Source organism: Pholcus phalangioides, unplaced genomic scaffold (assembly GCF_987345545.1).
Source record: "Pholcus phalangioides strain wild (caught in Gottingen) unplaced genomic scaffold, Ppha-v1.0 ptg000015l_1, whole genome shotgun sequence".
Lineage (NCBI taxonomy): Eukaryota > Metazoa > Arthropoda > Arachnida > Araneae > Pholcidae > Pholcus > Pholcus phalangioides.
Window position 1 is genome coordinate 115,059,218 of NW_028301608.1, and position 16,284 is coordinate 115,075,501.

Genomic DNA, 16,284 nt, shown 5'->3' on the forward strand with positions numbered 1-16,284 from the left:
GTTATGGGCACTTTGCCTGTTGTGTGTTATATTTATATCACAATTTTTTTCACTGAATTGGGGAGACTATTGGCTCCACAGTCCCCCAAATCTGCCCATGCAGGAATGACATTATTTAAAGCAGGGCTTCACAAATCAAAAAAATCTGAGTGCCACCCAAATATTTTTAGGAGTCAAGCGAGCCTATTTTCTTTTGTTCAAGCTAATAATCACGCATAGAAAACTTTGTGCTAATACCAATTTTAGTCATCATTGGCAACTGATTACCTGGAATTTGTGCAGCCCTGATGGAGATGTGTGTGAGCATATGTTAATCAGTAAAAGATTTAAAAGTTAGTTTCTTTATGCATCGTGGAAAAAAACCAAGACTGTTAAACTGAAGAATTTGATGCACTTAAACTCTAACAGCACTCGCCATCGCTTTTCCTTGTTGCCTGAGAACACCCAGCATGCTGCTATGTTAAAATAACCATTTGCTACCTGCTTATCTCCAAAAAAACTGCATACATATTGCTGTTACTTGCAGTTTTACTCGCATGAATTTGTTAATCTGAACATTACTCAGCAACGATTCTCCCACGTTTCAAACCCTTGTGGGTTTGTTTCAGACATCTTGTCTTAATGGGTATGTTAAAAATATAATATTGACCAAATTTCATATTCATTGCTCCATATAATCTTTGAGCCCCTAAAGGTGGGGGCATGGAATTTCAAAAAATCCCATCTCAGTGAGTTCATTGCAAAATAAAAATGCTGACCGAATTTCATGTTTATAATTTCAGCTCGGCACGATTTCCTCTATATAACCTATGAACCCCCTTCTTAGTGAGTATGTCAAAGTAAAACTACTCATCCAATTTCAGATTTATAGCTTCAACTGTTTCGGCTCAGGGATGATGAATCAGTGAGTCAAGACATGTCATTTTATATACATAAATTATGTGGACACTGATTAAACACTTAACATTCCATGTTAAAAAATAGTCACTGATCTGAATTGTGTATCATAAATCCTGTTTTTTCCCAGAACTATAGATAAAAGTCTAAAAAGCCATTCATTGCTACTATTCATTTACTAATTATACTATGTATACATAAAGAAATATTGCATCACATTTCATTACCTTGTGGAAATTAAACTTAGTTTACCCTATTCAAATCCTCCATATATAGTAACAAATATATAATCTCTATGTATTAAAAAAATGTGGGTAAAATAACAGGTACAGATATTCCAAAATGGCTACCTCTCAGCAATTATTTTTTATGTCAAGTCAACAGGCCAGTTGTAAAAAAACCATTTCTCATTTGTAATGTGAATAACTTATATCAACAGAACATGGAACTACTCTTGAAGAAGACATTAATGAATTTTTTCAAAGACCATTAACTGTTTTATTTCTCAACATACAAAACTTAAAAAATAATCCAGAAAACATACAAAAGTTGAGCACAAAAAAAAAATTAAAAAAAAGCTTTTTCTTTTTTCAAAGAGAGCTGAAGGAACTGTATTCCAACAATGATACAGAAAAAAGGTTACAAATTGAATGTTCACTGATGGCTTTTATTGAAGAAAATATGATGCAAGCTTATCTCGAAACATTCACTCGCAACGATTGTAGACACGGACAGAGACAATGTCATCAACTGTGCAAGTCTAAAAGAAAGAGTAGTGTGAATACTACAGAATATTTACAATGACAAATTATTTAGAAATACACTTAATTATTTAGAAATACACTTAATTATTTAGAAATACAGTGGAACTATAATTTAGGGAAATCAAACCGTTAAAGGACAAATACAAAACCCAAGTGTGGGATACTTAAGTGATTAAATAAGAGCCCCCGACATATATTCTGCTAAACTGACAGGAAACTATTCCAAAGACTACAAATGTTTTGCTTCAATCTTACCAATATGGTTTTTATAAAATGTATTGCCAGTGGTAATGAATTTTTTTTGGGTATAAATTTGTTAACCCTTACTATTAAAAAACTATCGTGGATCTTTGATTAATTTTTCCCCCCTGAAAAATATAACTCATTTTACTTAATTTATAGACACCAGTCAGGACCCGTTAATCAAAAACTTGGGCAAACAAATTTTGGGACTCCTCATATATAACGTTCTTTGGGGTTATGTTATCAGAGTTGTGAATGCTACTTTCCTCAAACACATTAAAATTTTCTCTGAAAAGAGATAAATGACTAAAATACAAAAAAAATAAAATTTCCTAAGGCTCCTGAAAATTTACCGCCTTGTTTTCCCATGAGATAACCAGGCCCTGACACCAGTGTATTCTCATGATGTGTATTCAGCATAAGACTAATGTTTGGCTGCACATTGTATGCGGCATAAGACTAATTTGAATGAGCTAAAAATTTATGTTGCTAAACAAACAGATTTGAAGACCTACTTAGTTTGCGTTAAACCTCCAAAATCTCATGTAACAGTGATAACAATCAAAAATGATTAAAGCAAAAATCATTTAAACCTTTCGGCATTGGCAAAACGTCATATTCTTCATTAGCCTAAATGTGATTTTCCCCATAGGTTTCAATGGAAAAATCCTTCAATTCCTTCTAAAATTCAGAGGCAAGTTTAAAACACCAAGAAACACTGTAAAACTGGCTGAACGCTAGAATGAACAGCTTCAAAATCAGATAAATGAGAATTTACAGAAAGATGAAATACCATACCAAAAGATCTTATTTTACACTGTGTGTACAACTAAAACCAACTTCGGTCTACTACAACTAGTGTTGAAGCAACCCAGATGAGTTCATGGGTGTTCCCATCCATTTGTGATTTTATCATTTCTATCTGATATGTGCAGATGGAAAAGATGAGCTCCTAGAATTTCTAGACTGTTCAAGTTTGATGCTAGTCTTGCACTGAGAAAAAATTTTGCTCTGGAAACATAGGCTCCTTTTTATTTTCAATACATTTTTTTATTAACTGAATTTCATGTTAAATGGTTCAAAAACTTTCAGAAAAGAAGTGGAGGTATGTCTGGAAAAAGATTTTAAGATGGACAAAAGCAAATCGAGCTCAAGTGACAATAATTCTGATGATTGGCATGAAAATTTTGTGCACAACGTGGCTGTTTTATATTAGCGCATGCATCCAGGTCAATGGAAATTTTCATTAGTAGAGGCAGAAAAATAATGAAAAATATTTTATTGATGAAAAATATTAACCAAAATATTTGTAATCCGAGACCTTTGTTAGCTGAGGTACCACTTAATGCATGGACCTCATGAAAATGAGATATAGTTAAAATTTCAAGTGTGAGCATATAAATAAGTATAGGTGACCATTACTAGTGGAGATGGGAGAAAAAGTGATTTAGCTGAATATTCAGTATTTGGCCAATGTCTTGGCCGAATATCAATTTTCTTAAAATTCAAAATTATAAATAAGTCATTTTTAGATGAAAATATAATTATTGGTAATTTTACATGATTGATATTGAATTATTTCAATTTTATTTCAATATTAATTTATTTCAATATTAATTTTAAAAAATTTATTTAAATATCAAAAAACAATTATTTTTCCTCTCTAGATGTTCTTTGCCACTCTCAGTAGCTCAATACATTTCCTGTCTAGGTACATCCTTCAGTTAATGAACTTGCATAATTCATGCTCTCTTCCATATTATTGAAGGAGGGGATTCTATTTTAAAAGCTTGTAGTGATTAACGATGATAAAATCTATTCAATTTATTTATTAAACTAAAACAAATCACAAAAATCACTACATACGCATGGATGCCGGACGGCTTTAACCGATTCCCCCACAAGCTTCATGTTTTACTTCTCCTAGAAATTCACCAACATAACCTCTTGCACAGAAAGGGATAGGTATGCACCACACAATAAAATATAATCAGTAAATTGTTAATTTATGCAAAAAATTCCAATTAATATAATTTTTTCAATTAGTTTTTTGTGCTCAGATTTACACAGATACATTGCTGAACCGACTATCTGGCGAATAGGCTGAATATTCATTCTATCTCTAATTACTACCCAGGCAGGGCACTTACAAAAAATACTTTGCCCTGGGAGCTCATAATGCTTTTAAGACAGCCATAATTGTAGGATACTTGAAAACCCCATGTCTAATTAGCTGTCATACATCATTGGCTCCAGAATAATAAAACCTACAGGGAAGCTCACAACATTTGCTCTTTCATACTCCAGATGTTTCGCAAGATAAGCAACGTAATATATGTATGAAAATTTACACACACACAACATATATTTTGCTCTAACATTCAACATTGATTCTTCTAAAAATCAGTGTTTCTTGATATTTTTTTTCCTTCCCGCAATCCCAGTGCAATTTTAGTTACCTTCATGCAGCCGGTTGAATGTTTCGTATATTTACAAAAAAAACCAATTTTCAGCAAGTATATTAATTATCCACCAATTAGTTATCAGTGCCGCAACTAGATACTTTGTTAACTGGGACAATCATGCATTTTAGTGCCTCTTGTAATGGAGGAAGAAACAGTTGGAGAGAATTCAGTGTTCCTCTGATCCACTTGCCCCCCCCCCCCCAAGTTGCAGCCCTGGTTGTCAAAAAAATTTAAACTTGAAGTATAGTTACAAACCCCAATAAAGAAAAAATGCATAGCTCACAGCTGTCAAGGAAAAACTAAAATTACTGTACATATCCATTTTTAATAGCTGAATTATTTGGCTAAACTTAGAGATATATTAGCACACTATTCTTTGTCAGAGTTATCAGATTCAGATGATCCAGAATACCAGCCTGCTTGTTTAAGGAATTCAAAATCGCAGTTCTCAGATGACGACGATAGCACCGGTAAATATTTGTTTTTTTTGCTTTTGAACAAAATTGTGTATATTACTTATTTTTTCAAATGTTTTAGGATATATATTTTACAAAATTATTATTCATTTTAGATGATGAAAGGAGCAAATCAAAGAAAAACTGGAAAAAGGTTGAGGAAAAACTCACAACTTATTGTGAACCTTGTGGTGTTGCTCTGTACGTAAATGTGTTTTGAGGTGTACCATACTAAAGCAAATTTTACAAAATGATATTTTTTTAAATAAAATCTTTAGATATTTTTAAAACATTTGGATAAGTTTTAGTCACAATTGTTTACAATTTTATATAGAAAAATGTTTTATGCTGAACTTTTTTTAAAACTCACTTTTTTTAATTATTTCTCATTAATTATTAGTACCTTTAAATAACTGTTATATTATGAAAGAAAAAGTTTAAAATCTCAAACTAAAAAAACTATATACAATCTAAGTATTTTTAAAAAAAATCATGAAAAGTGCCAAAAACCCTCAGTCCACAGGGACAAACAGTCGAAATAGCTCAGACCAGAAAGTGTTAAATCTCAGCTTTGAAATTCTATTTCAATAAGATCTTTATTAAATTAGTCATTCATAGAATTATGATCGAAAAGAAATGGATCTACTACCATTCAACAGAGAAAGAAACTTTGCAAAAGTATCTGAAAATTACATATCTTTTAAACCCTTTGAAGTTTGAAATATTCAAACTTTGAGCAACACATTTCTGCAAATAGAAGCTAAAAAATATGGTGTCAAAATACAGATGAGATTTATATTTCTGAAAACAAAAATTGAATTTTTTGCATCATTTTTTTTTTCTTGCTAAATAATCAGTCTGCATGTTAGAATTTTTTTTTTTCATCTCGCAACCCCAAAAATGCTTTCCCATACCACTAATGAAGAACTGTTCTGAATCATCTAAAAAGCAACATATAAAGCAAATTAGACATGTGAATGATCCTTGAGAGGTGATAAAATACATAAGAAATATGATTACACTTCCCTCGCATCTGAAAATTACAATGGAAATACTACATTCATCTACAGTGTTCCAGAACGGAATTATTAACAGTCAAAACAAATCTAACATTGAAATAATTTGAGGTATTTGTTGAACATAGAATGAATATATACTGTACATTACCGTTTTCATCTGTTCTCCATCAAGCTCGCGGATGATGGTGACATTCTTCTTGTCATCACAACCAACTTGCTTCTGGATCAACTTGCCATCTTCCAAAGTCACCACAGTCTAAGAAAAAAAATTCAACATAGTAAAAAAAAAGCATATCTTTGATTTTGAATACTTTATGAATCAGAATGTCAAAACATTCAATTGCAAATGATTTTATGTGTTCAATCAGCCAAGTGCCAAAACTTTTTTGCAAGAACCATGATACACTTGTAAAGCGAATTGCTTTATGCCATATATCTTTTGCAAGTAGAAAGAATAACTCGTGAAATAATTAGACAAGGACCAAACAAGTTTCAAACTGCAATAGGTTTGAGATTGAGATTTTGCACAATATGATCCATATTTAATAATTAGCTGCAATCAGGTGTGGATCTATGGGGTGGCAAAACCAGATAATTCATAAAGTTCTCCAAACTACTATGGTATTACAATCAATCCGTTGAAAATTACCTGTATCAGTACCTGTATTTGAATAACAAATTCAAGAAAACTGACTGAAAACCGAAAAAAAAAGGATATTTTTCAAAAAGTTTGGATGAAGAAAAAGACAAAAACCAGTGGAAAATGTGGAAAGTATGGTCATCTCATTTGCAGACTAATTTTTAGCAATTTGTAAAATCATCCCTCCCGACAGCGAGCTCTAGATGTCTACGGCTGCAATATAATGATTCAAATGTTTTGTCCCTTTGAAGGTTGTTATAGAAAGGTTTAACTGCAGCTGTTTCTGAAACTGATTAACATATCAGGTTTAACAGTTCTGGGTTTGAGTCCTGGTTCAAGCATCTAGCCCCATTCTCAATATTTAGGTTACAATCTACCAGTTAAAGAAAAATGTATATCAAGTGAATTTACAAAATCAAAGAATAAAAAAATTCTTTTGATTTTACCTTGCAAGTGCTTCCATCCATACGAGTTTCATCAAACTCTTCATCCAATTTGAACTTGATTTCCGATGTCTTGAAAGTCGTGACTGTTTTTAAGGTGTACGTCCCATCTTCATCTTTCTTAATTTCTACTACAGGCTTAGAAAGCAAACCAGCTTTTCTCATCATGAGGTTGACGCCTGCAAATAGTTAGACAAAAATTAAAAAAATCTAAAAAATTCAATAATTTTTCAATGAAGTTCTGTTATAAATTCATGCATCACACTTGTAATTTCTTACAATGCCACACACAGTCTTTGTGAACTCCTTTGAGGAACTCTCAGAAGCCCCAAGCATGGGAAGGTGGGCAGTAGCTCATGGTCCCAAAATTTCAACAATGTATATTTACTAAGTAATCAAAGATATACCAATTTCGCAAAGTATGGAAGGGGTCATGGGAAAAAAATTCTAAAAATTACAGATTTTGGTTTACGTTAATTTTTTTTCATATTTTTCCATTTTGCATACTTTGAAGCTAAAAGGTTGAACAAGACTCATTTCTTCCCCCCCCCCCCAAGCTATAGTTACCAATTTACAAGACTTTCTAGGCAATCAGAAGACTCCCTTATTGTCAAAAATTTGGTTCATGCTTTTGCAATGACTTTCCTATAATGCAAGAACATATAATAAAAATCCCTTTGTTCAGTTCAGTTTCTTTCAACTGGCCAAGTTCACAAAAATTGAGTCATCCCATTTCCATACATCCCCTTTGACTAAACGCAAGGCCACAACATAATATTGATCACACTAACAACAAAATGTTAATGTATATATAACTTGCTATTAACTAAAAAATTGTGTTGAAAGGTACCCTAGTCCCTTGGGGTCACAGAGTGAATGTTCCTAACTTGTTTATTTTTGTGTATGTATTTTTGTTCTGTTACTGTCTTTTTGTACAAATTTGTCTTGTCACAAAAAAAAAGTGGGGGAGCAGGTCTGGTACCCCGGGTGCTGGACCAAAGGGGGCGCTGAATTCACCCTTTTACCGCTGCTTCCTACATTACATGGGGGGCACCAAAATGTGTGCTTGCCTCGGCTGACGAAGTATCTAGTTGTGGCCCTGACCAAACGGGACATCACCATCGTACTTACGACCGGAATTTTTTTCGGATATAGTTATCAATAGGTTATTATCTGATGTGATCACATTAAGCGGCGCGAACTGTATACGCATATCTATTTTTGAGAAATATTCATGTTTGGGTTCCGTGGGAGTCTCATGAAAAAGGATTCATAGATTTATCAAGGATTCCGCGCGAACTGAAACGTTGGGAACCTCTGCTTCTGTGTGTGACGGTAGGTACATATAACCTGCATCAATCTGTCTAGCCACACGCAAGATTCGTAATCACAACATCCACGTGAATAGAAGCCGTTCTCCGCCCACTCTCCCACGAATAACGTACGTTTTCTCACTATTTTTTTCATCTACTTTTAACGATAAGAAGCCGGCCGATAGGTTGCTGGATGCGCTTGGTTGCTCAACCTCAGCTAGTAAAGAGAAGTACTATATAGAAAAAAAATTAGCCGGTCGCTGAACCAGCTGGAGACCAGACTGACGGTAGCTTGCTGATGATGCTTACCATAAAGAGGGAAGAGAATCACCTCCATTTTTATCATGGATTAGATCTGAAGATACCAATAGCTCCTATTTGTCCGGAGCACGTGTCTTTTAAATGGTGAAAGATTATTCGTATTGCCGATTCTCGTTATTTACTATTGTTTTCGTCTAGCCCGTTCTGTAAACATAAAGCTCATCTGTATTCTTGATGATTGTTACCTATAACTCCATTACAAAACATATCTATAAGCGTAATCGAGAAAAAAAATCCCTAACATGCAATACAGTATTATCTGAAATTATGTAAATAATGTATCATGCACAGAGGGGAAATCGGTAGAAATTGCTTTCAGTAAAAATAACGTAATTGATATGTAAATATTTGGATAGAAATTCTAATCTTTTCAATCGCACCACCACACATACTGATTAGATTCGGATTTTTTTTAGTAAATTCATAAAATCTCTCGAAAAATCAGCTTGGAGACGAGCCATATTTGCGTGGTTTCGGATGCCATTAGAATGAATATCGAGATTTCGTAATAATATTCAATTATTTATATATTTCTACCATAAATTTAATTTTTTTTCATGATCTGTTTTTAAGGTAGAATAAAATTAGATTTTTTCGTTTTTAGTATTACGTTCTATATGGGCCAGAAAAGTATACGGGAAATGTTTTCACGAATTTTTCAGTTGATATCTCTGAACTGAAGGATCATAAGGAGGAAACAAAAGGAAGAAATTATGAAAATCGATTTAAATCTGAATTCGGCCGTGAAAGGTTAAAATTTCAAATATGTATTATTTTTAGTGAAAGGGAAAACTGGGGCGTGAAGGACCGCTTTTAATTTAAACGAGGAAAAAATAAATTCGTGAATATAATTTTTTTTCAAGCACATGCAAGTCAATAGTTATTTGAGAAACATTTCTCGAACATGAAAAAGGTGTCCCACTATGCCCCAGATACGAGGCACAATGGACTATGTAGTAAAGATAGATAAATTGCAACATGATAAAGAACACACCACACAAATTACTGTATTAGAATTAACTGTTAAAAATTTTTTTTTTTCATTTTATATTTCATTCGAGAGAATCACAAATGAAAGGGAAATCATAAAAGGGGATGACGATGTTGAAATCCACGAAAGCCAAAGTTTGTCTTAAATTTTTAGTTAGTCTTTTTTGGTTTAGAATTATATTTTCAAATACGCATTTCTATATTAAAAATTTATCACAAATCACTAGCCAAAATTTTTGCCAGATGCGGAATCTACAAGTTTTCATATCTACAATTTGCTTTCGTTACATTAACTATTGAGAATAAAAACAGTTTTCTGTATTTATACTTTACTATAACCATAATAATGGACAGAAGAACTAGCCTTGAAGAGAAGATTTACTTAGAAGAGCCCTCAGTTGTTTAAAGGGCTCCGCAAAAATAACTGACATCAACTTTGTATTCTGATATCACTATCGAGGTTTCAGTTCATTCTGTACATTCACCAATTTAAACAAAAAATAAACAATTCTATGGATCACAAATTTGTAAAATGCGAGATTAAACATAAAAATCAAGTTTTTGTACAAAAATAACAATTTTACTTGCTCAGGACCAACACGAATATTCAAGCATCTGTAACTAGCACCTCCAAAATAACAGATGGCAGCACTTATCGAACACATAAAACTCGCATAACTCTTACATCATAACACATGCACAAAACACTTTTCAGCGTGCACCAATTATAATAATTTCCAGAAGAATATTTACTCGGTGGATATAGTCTAATAGTAATCTATTGCACTAATGCGTTAGAAATTCGTCAGAGGAATTGTCGGCAGTGCGATCGATCGCAATCGACGAGTACAAAGCGGAACCATAATTTTCTGGCAATTTTTCCTTCGAACATCCTTACAATATACGATTCCGTGAATTTTTATTACAAGATACAAAATTAGCAGTTGTACTCGAAAATATAAATATTTTGTAAATGCTTTTTATATACTGTATTATCCTAAAACAAAACGTAGAGCGATGTTTTGGTAGATTTTGTGATATGAATGGAAACTAAACAGCAAAGATTTGCCTCATACATCTGAGTCTATTTTTGGTAAGCGAAAAAGATTAAGTAGCTCACCAGTTAGAACATTTACGTGGTGCATGTTCAGTTTAGTGATGGTATATTTTCTAAAATGAGCGTTGTCATAGGATGGGATTTAAATGCTAAGCGAGTGGAATCTGGAAGACAAGAGGAACAATAAGAAAAAAACTTAGGAAGCGCATAAATCTTTTTGAAAACCTTCCTTGTCTTTGATAAGAACATGCATTCATTCGTTTACTTGAAAAAGCTTCCAATATTCTCTATTAAATACATGACGAATTACCTATGAATTAGAAGACTCTTAATATCAAGGTCAATGTACGAGTATAACAATGGCTCCTCATAATCAACTGAGCGTTCCCTTCATTATACCACGGTTAATAGCTTAACATAGCTAAGGAGCGAAAAAAATGTGATAGTTGATAACTTGCTCTTTTGTTGAGGTCAAGAGTCTATAGCTCTTCATAAGACAGGAATTCGGTGACTGAAGTCATGAACAGGACTGGTGGGTAAAAGTGCTGAAAAATTCCAGTCACGCTCAAGGAATCTGAAGAAAAAAAGCAAATCCCCAAGAGGAAGGCAAGAAAAGACCCCACACACAAGACAACAGTCATCGCCTCTGAAGCGCGGGCATTGATTTTTTTATATTTCTCCTCTCGTACGGTTGGGTAAACATAGTAAATATGAAAAACTATTGCTTAAGAAAAGGGTGAAGAGAGAAAGTGGGGAAAAAAATTACGGTCTTAGGGTCTTTCCTGGTTCTGCAATCTGTCAAGTTCCCAGACGCGAAAGATAACACTAAAGTGAAATCTGCACCTAACTCCGAAAGCAAGGAACGATGCACTTTTAACGCCATTATTTAAAAGGTGGTACTTTTGAGAGCAATCATCTTTATGTGTACAAACAAAAAAAGTCAGGAAGAGAAAAAAAAGACGGAAATTTTAAAACTTTGGAAAACTTAAAGTAGTTCTCAAAGTGCATGACGCTATGCACACTATCCTAGGGGCGTCGCGGTGAGCTGCCTTTAGACCGAGTCTACCTGTCGGGTGCGTTAAAGCGCTTTTTTTTTTTTAAGGACACCACACACTAAGGCGACTTGATAAGGGGGGGGGGTCTTATTCAAGAGGCTATACCACACTCCTCTGACGTAAGTGGTCTCAATTCATGTCAGAACTAACGTCCTTTGACGTGACGTAGGACCACGTAACGTCAGCGGCCTTCAGACTATTCTAGGGAGCTGTGGATAGACGTTGACTACGCCAGAGAAGTCACGGATGACAAAAGTTTGACAATTTTATATTTAAAAGATGTTAAGTAAAATCACTTCCATATACCCTTAACACATCAATTAACTAATTTTTGAAAAATTTACGATGGTTGCCATTTGACTAACAGATATTAGATTGTTTTTTGTAGACCAACTGGAAGGACGCCCTAGTCCCTTGGAATCACAGAATGAATGTTGCTGATTGACGATTTTTGTCAGTTTTTTCTCTTTTTGTAAAAGTTTGTACGAGTTGTCATGTTGTTTGTAGAATAAAAAAATTGTGATTCCAAAAAAACACCACTGATGTACAGAAACATTCGCGTTAAAGAATCAACAAAATCTCAAACTTTTAAAACCGAAATCGTGGGTGAAGTTTTCTTTTAGGTGAAGCCTGCGTTTGATGAATTATTTCCATTACAAAACTGTAGCTAATGTAGTGAAAGAAAAATTATGGCTGCAACATATTTGACTAGCCTCAAGAGACCCTAATGCATGCCTTCTTTGCCAGGACCATCTGCAAGTCAAAATCGGGCCCAGCTCACTCACAATTAAAAATATTTGAAGAAAAAAATTATCGGAGCTGCAAGTAATTCACACCTTAACTTCATTTCTTGATAGCCACACAAAATAGAACCAAGTAATCGTTCCAAAAGAAACTCATTAAACAAGAATCGTGAATATAGAACGTAGAACTTCATAGAAACTTCTAACTGAAAACGTTTAAAGCGGGTTTCTTTTCACGTATAAACATAGAATTATCGTTCGGGTGAATAGAGTTCATTTTCCTACTTTTTTTTCTAAACCCTCAACGGTTTTAACTCATTTTATTGTTTACAGTTTCTAAAGGACGAAAATGAGGAAATGAGTGGGCTGGATTTCTCTAAAAGCGAATCCGAAATATTTCCATTTCACTCTTAACGATGCACTCGTATAAATACGCGAAACTTTCACGAGAAAACACACAAACGAAAGTACTTGTCTTAACCCAGTCATAGTGGGTCACATTTACGACCTAAAGCAAGATAAGATTTCATGCGGTTTCTTAATTATCTTTTCTGCCTTGTTTGTGCAAAGTAGCGGCACTCCGCCATCATTCAAACCAGAAAAATGGAAGTCATCAAATTACACATCGTGAAAATATGAAGTAAAACAGCGTATATGATTGCATCAGTTATGTAGTCACAAGATTGAAAATTCCTTCACCTAAAAAAAAGCTCTTTTGTCAACGACTTTTTTTTCCTGTTAACAAAAGTTAATTTCTAGATCGAAAACTTTTCGTGTTTCCATTTTGTTTTAAATACAGTAGTTTTAAATTTCGAAATATGCACAGACTCGGCGGCTTATATAAAGCGAGAAATTCGTTAAAACAAATCACCGAATCGAAAAACAAAATTCATTGAAGAAAGTCTTGGGATCTAGAATCTGAATTTAAGAGTCGTTGAATTGAGATACTGAATTAATTGAAGGATCTGAATTCATGAAAGAAAGACCCGAGTCTGAATTAATTGAATAAGTCGAAAATTGTGAAAATTTTCGGATGAAAGTGAAAATCCCGCCACTTTGTTCTCTGCTGGAAACAAATAGGGAGACCGTATGTGTTAAATTGCAGTGGTAATTCAAAAAGAAAATTATACCTAGAAAAACGGTAAACTAAAAGATAACACATGGGCCCCACTCACACTAGCAAAATAGATGAAGTGTGAAGACTGAGAACAACGTTGCTTTCTCTTCTGAAAGAGAAATAAGAGCGGAAACGGGTTTCCTCCCTAAAAGAAAGACCTTACACACATCTACACTGAATATCTTCTTCCTCACTTTTCCATGTGCAAATCTATTTTATGTGGAATGCAAATGAGGAACTCTTTCTTTCCCACTGCCAAAGAGAACATTAACTTCTCCACTAGGCGGAACCCAGTTCTATATAACTGGAACTTCCCGCCAAAATCTCATTTCCAAGTTGGCTTTTCGACAACGCTTCGGAAAGCTAACAAAAAAGATGCGGAATCGAAGAAATAACGGAAATTTCGAAACCTTTAGCCGATTTAAAATCGGATAGAATTTGGAACTTTTGGACGTTTAACAGGAAGCGATTCGAATTATAAGTGTTACTACCGCCCGCACCCTCTCGAAAGTGTCATGAAAGTCAAAAACAGACCGGATCTACGTAGTAGAAAAATAACAATTGTTAACACTGGTTTTAAGCCAATTGCTAGGGCAACCAACAAAAATGCGGACCTGAAAAAGCACGTTCTGCGGACAAAAAACTCAGCCAACAGAAAAAAATGTTCACCTTGGAAAAGATGAGGGAACCATCAAAATATAGACCAGCAGCTGGGATAAAAAAAAATTGCTAGGAAAAGGGGGACTGCAATTGATGAAAAATCGATGCAAACAGAAACAGCGGACTGCATAATTTTGACTTTTTCTCAGAAATATTACTTCAAAAGCTTGGGGGGGGGGGGGGAAATGAGCAAAGCATGCATTAATTCCCGATTGCGGTTTGGCTTTTCAGCGATAATATTCATTTAAATTTCAGACATTTTTTTGGAAGGTGTGGGCACTGTTTCTTGCAGAAATAGCGCATAGCCACAGACTAACAAAGCATCAAAAAATTCCAAAAATATATCTGTTCATATCATACGCGTACGCCGGATTTTCTCAAGGGAGAAGGGGGTGTCTTCTGGGGGGAGGGGTTTACGTTTTTCCTGCAACACTAACATCAGCTCAAGGAGGGGGTTATAACCCCTTGCGTAAGCCAATAGTCCATGTAAAGCCATCTTTCCGTGTGAAATTCTTGTTATAGAATCCTTCACGATCGACGCCACAATCCTTCGAACATTAAAAAACACGATGCTGAAATTCAGGGCTAGGACCCAAGGTTTTTTCCTTTGTGGCTGGGGGGGGGTCTTGGTGCTCAGATTTTATTCGTACGGTGGAGGGAAGGACCAGGGGATCCACCCTCCCTAGAAATACAGAAATATGAGGAAAAACAAGGGTCAGGTCAATCGTTCTATTACTTCACCCCCCCCCCCCCCCCGCCGAGGCTATGACCCCGAGAAGGGGCGGGGTTTTCAGATGAAATACTTATACTATTACAGAACACAACTTACAAAAAATACTAAAAATATTGTCGCGAAAATTATATAAATAATTATTTATCATGTACATATTATGTAATCTTTCACCTGTAAATGATCGGTGACGCATCTCTGTAAATCTCGCCTAATTAAAGATAAACTTGGTGCGTTTGGCGACAGCTTCGATTCGGCAATGATGCCAAACATGAAATGCAAAGATGTCACGCGAACCATCGAGATCTTTCTGGAAGGGTTATATTTACTTTCTAAGTGGCGCCGCTATTGCGGAACTGAACAGTTTAGTCGGAAGACACTTATCTGTAGATCACGGTCGATATTTTTAGGTCACGTTCTGTCAAGATCTCCGCTTGTAAATAGCTGTTCTCTGGAAAAAATCTGCGACGTTTTCATTTTTCATTTGTTTCATCCTCTGCTCATTTCAAGGACTTCTGTGGGACATTATCCTGAACAATATTGCACAAAAATACGGACTCAATCAACAAATCAATGAAAATTTATATTTCATGAAAGAAATAAGATAGTTCCATAACCAAAATCAAAGGAAATGAAGGAATTTAAAGTGCAGAGAAAAATATCGTCCTGTCGGACCCCCTCGTACGTGCCATGACCGGCGAATATCGCGGGGGAACAAAAACAATCTTTTTCATAAAATTGCCGAATTTTACAAGGAAGAGGACCGCAAAATTCGGTCTTAACGTATCGGCCCACCCGTGCCTGGTCGGAGAGTGCTTGATGAAAATGAAATCTGGTTAAAATTTCAAAAGCAAACATGCCTACTGGCAGGCATCATGGGCGGAGATAAGGGGGAAGCGTGGGGGCATTGGCCCCCCCCCCCCCAGCGTCAAAGGTGGAGTTGACTAATCTAATGCATATATGAATTGACATAACCGTGCCCCCCCCCCCAGACTTCCAAGTCTATCTCCGCCTATGGCAGCATTTCTAAGCAGGATGGGCTTCGGAAAAATCAATTTGCTCGGGGTTCCCACGATGCATTTAACGGCCGAGTTGTAGATCTGCTTGAGACAGTATCAAATTACAGTACAGTGTGATTATAACTAATTAATGATTCACTTATTTAGCATATCGCCCCCCCCCCAAACCGATGATTTTGCCACAAAACAAAATTGAAAAATTATAATTTAGTAGTAGGGATTAATTTTCGAGAAGTAGCGTACTACTTACCTCAAGTTCGGAAGCCTCGATGCCTGGCATTCTTTGAGGCCACTCAAGCCCAATTATGAGTCTTACATACATGACCCCCAACACTAGGATTTGGCCCCAGGAT

The 16,284-nt window shown here is 35.0% G+C and overlaps 1 protein-coding gene and 1 long non-coding RNA gene across 3 annotated transcripts in view; one reads left to right on the forward strand and one right to left on the reverse strand.

Moving 5' to 3' along the window:
* Positions 1-1,371: 1,371 nt before the first annotated feature.
* LOC149077649 (fatty acid-binding protein-like) overlaps positions 1,372-16,284 on the reverse strand; it is a 30,281-nt gene continuing 15,368 nt past the window's right edge. For both annotated transcript variants that reach the window (XM_089245210.1, XM_089245209.1), the window contains exons 2-4: positions 6,930-7,105; positions 5,992-6,099; positions 1,372-1,657 (exon numbers count right to left, since the gene is read on the reverse strand). In XM_089245210.1, coding sequence (XP_089101336.1) covers positions 1,604-1,657; positions 5,992-6,099; positions 6,930-7,105 — 338 coding nt within the window. In that variant the 3' untranslated portion in view covers positions 1,372-1,603. The remainder of the gene's footprint in view (positions 1,658-5,991; positions 6,100-6,929; positions 7,106-16,284) is intronic.
* LOC149077650 (uncharacterized) lies at positions 3,335-5,078 on the forward strand. The gene is made up of 3 exons (XR_016194183.1): positions 3,335-3,346; positions 4,701-4,839; positions 4,941-5,078. It is a non-coding gene; the product is annotated as an uncharacterized LOC149077650 (long non-coding RNA).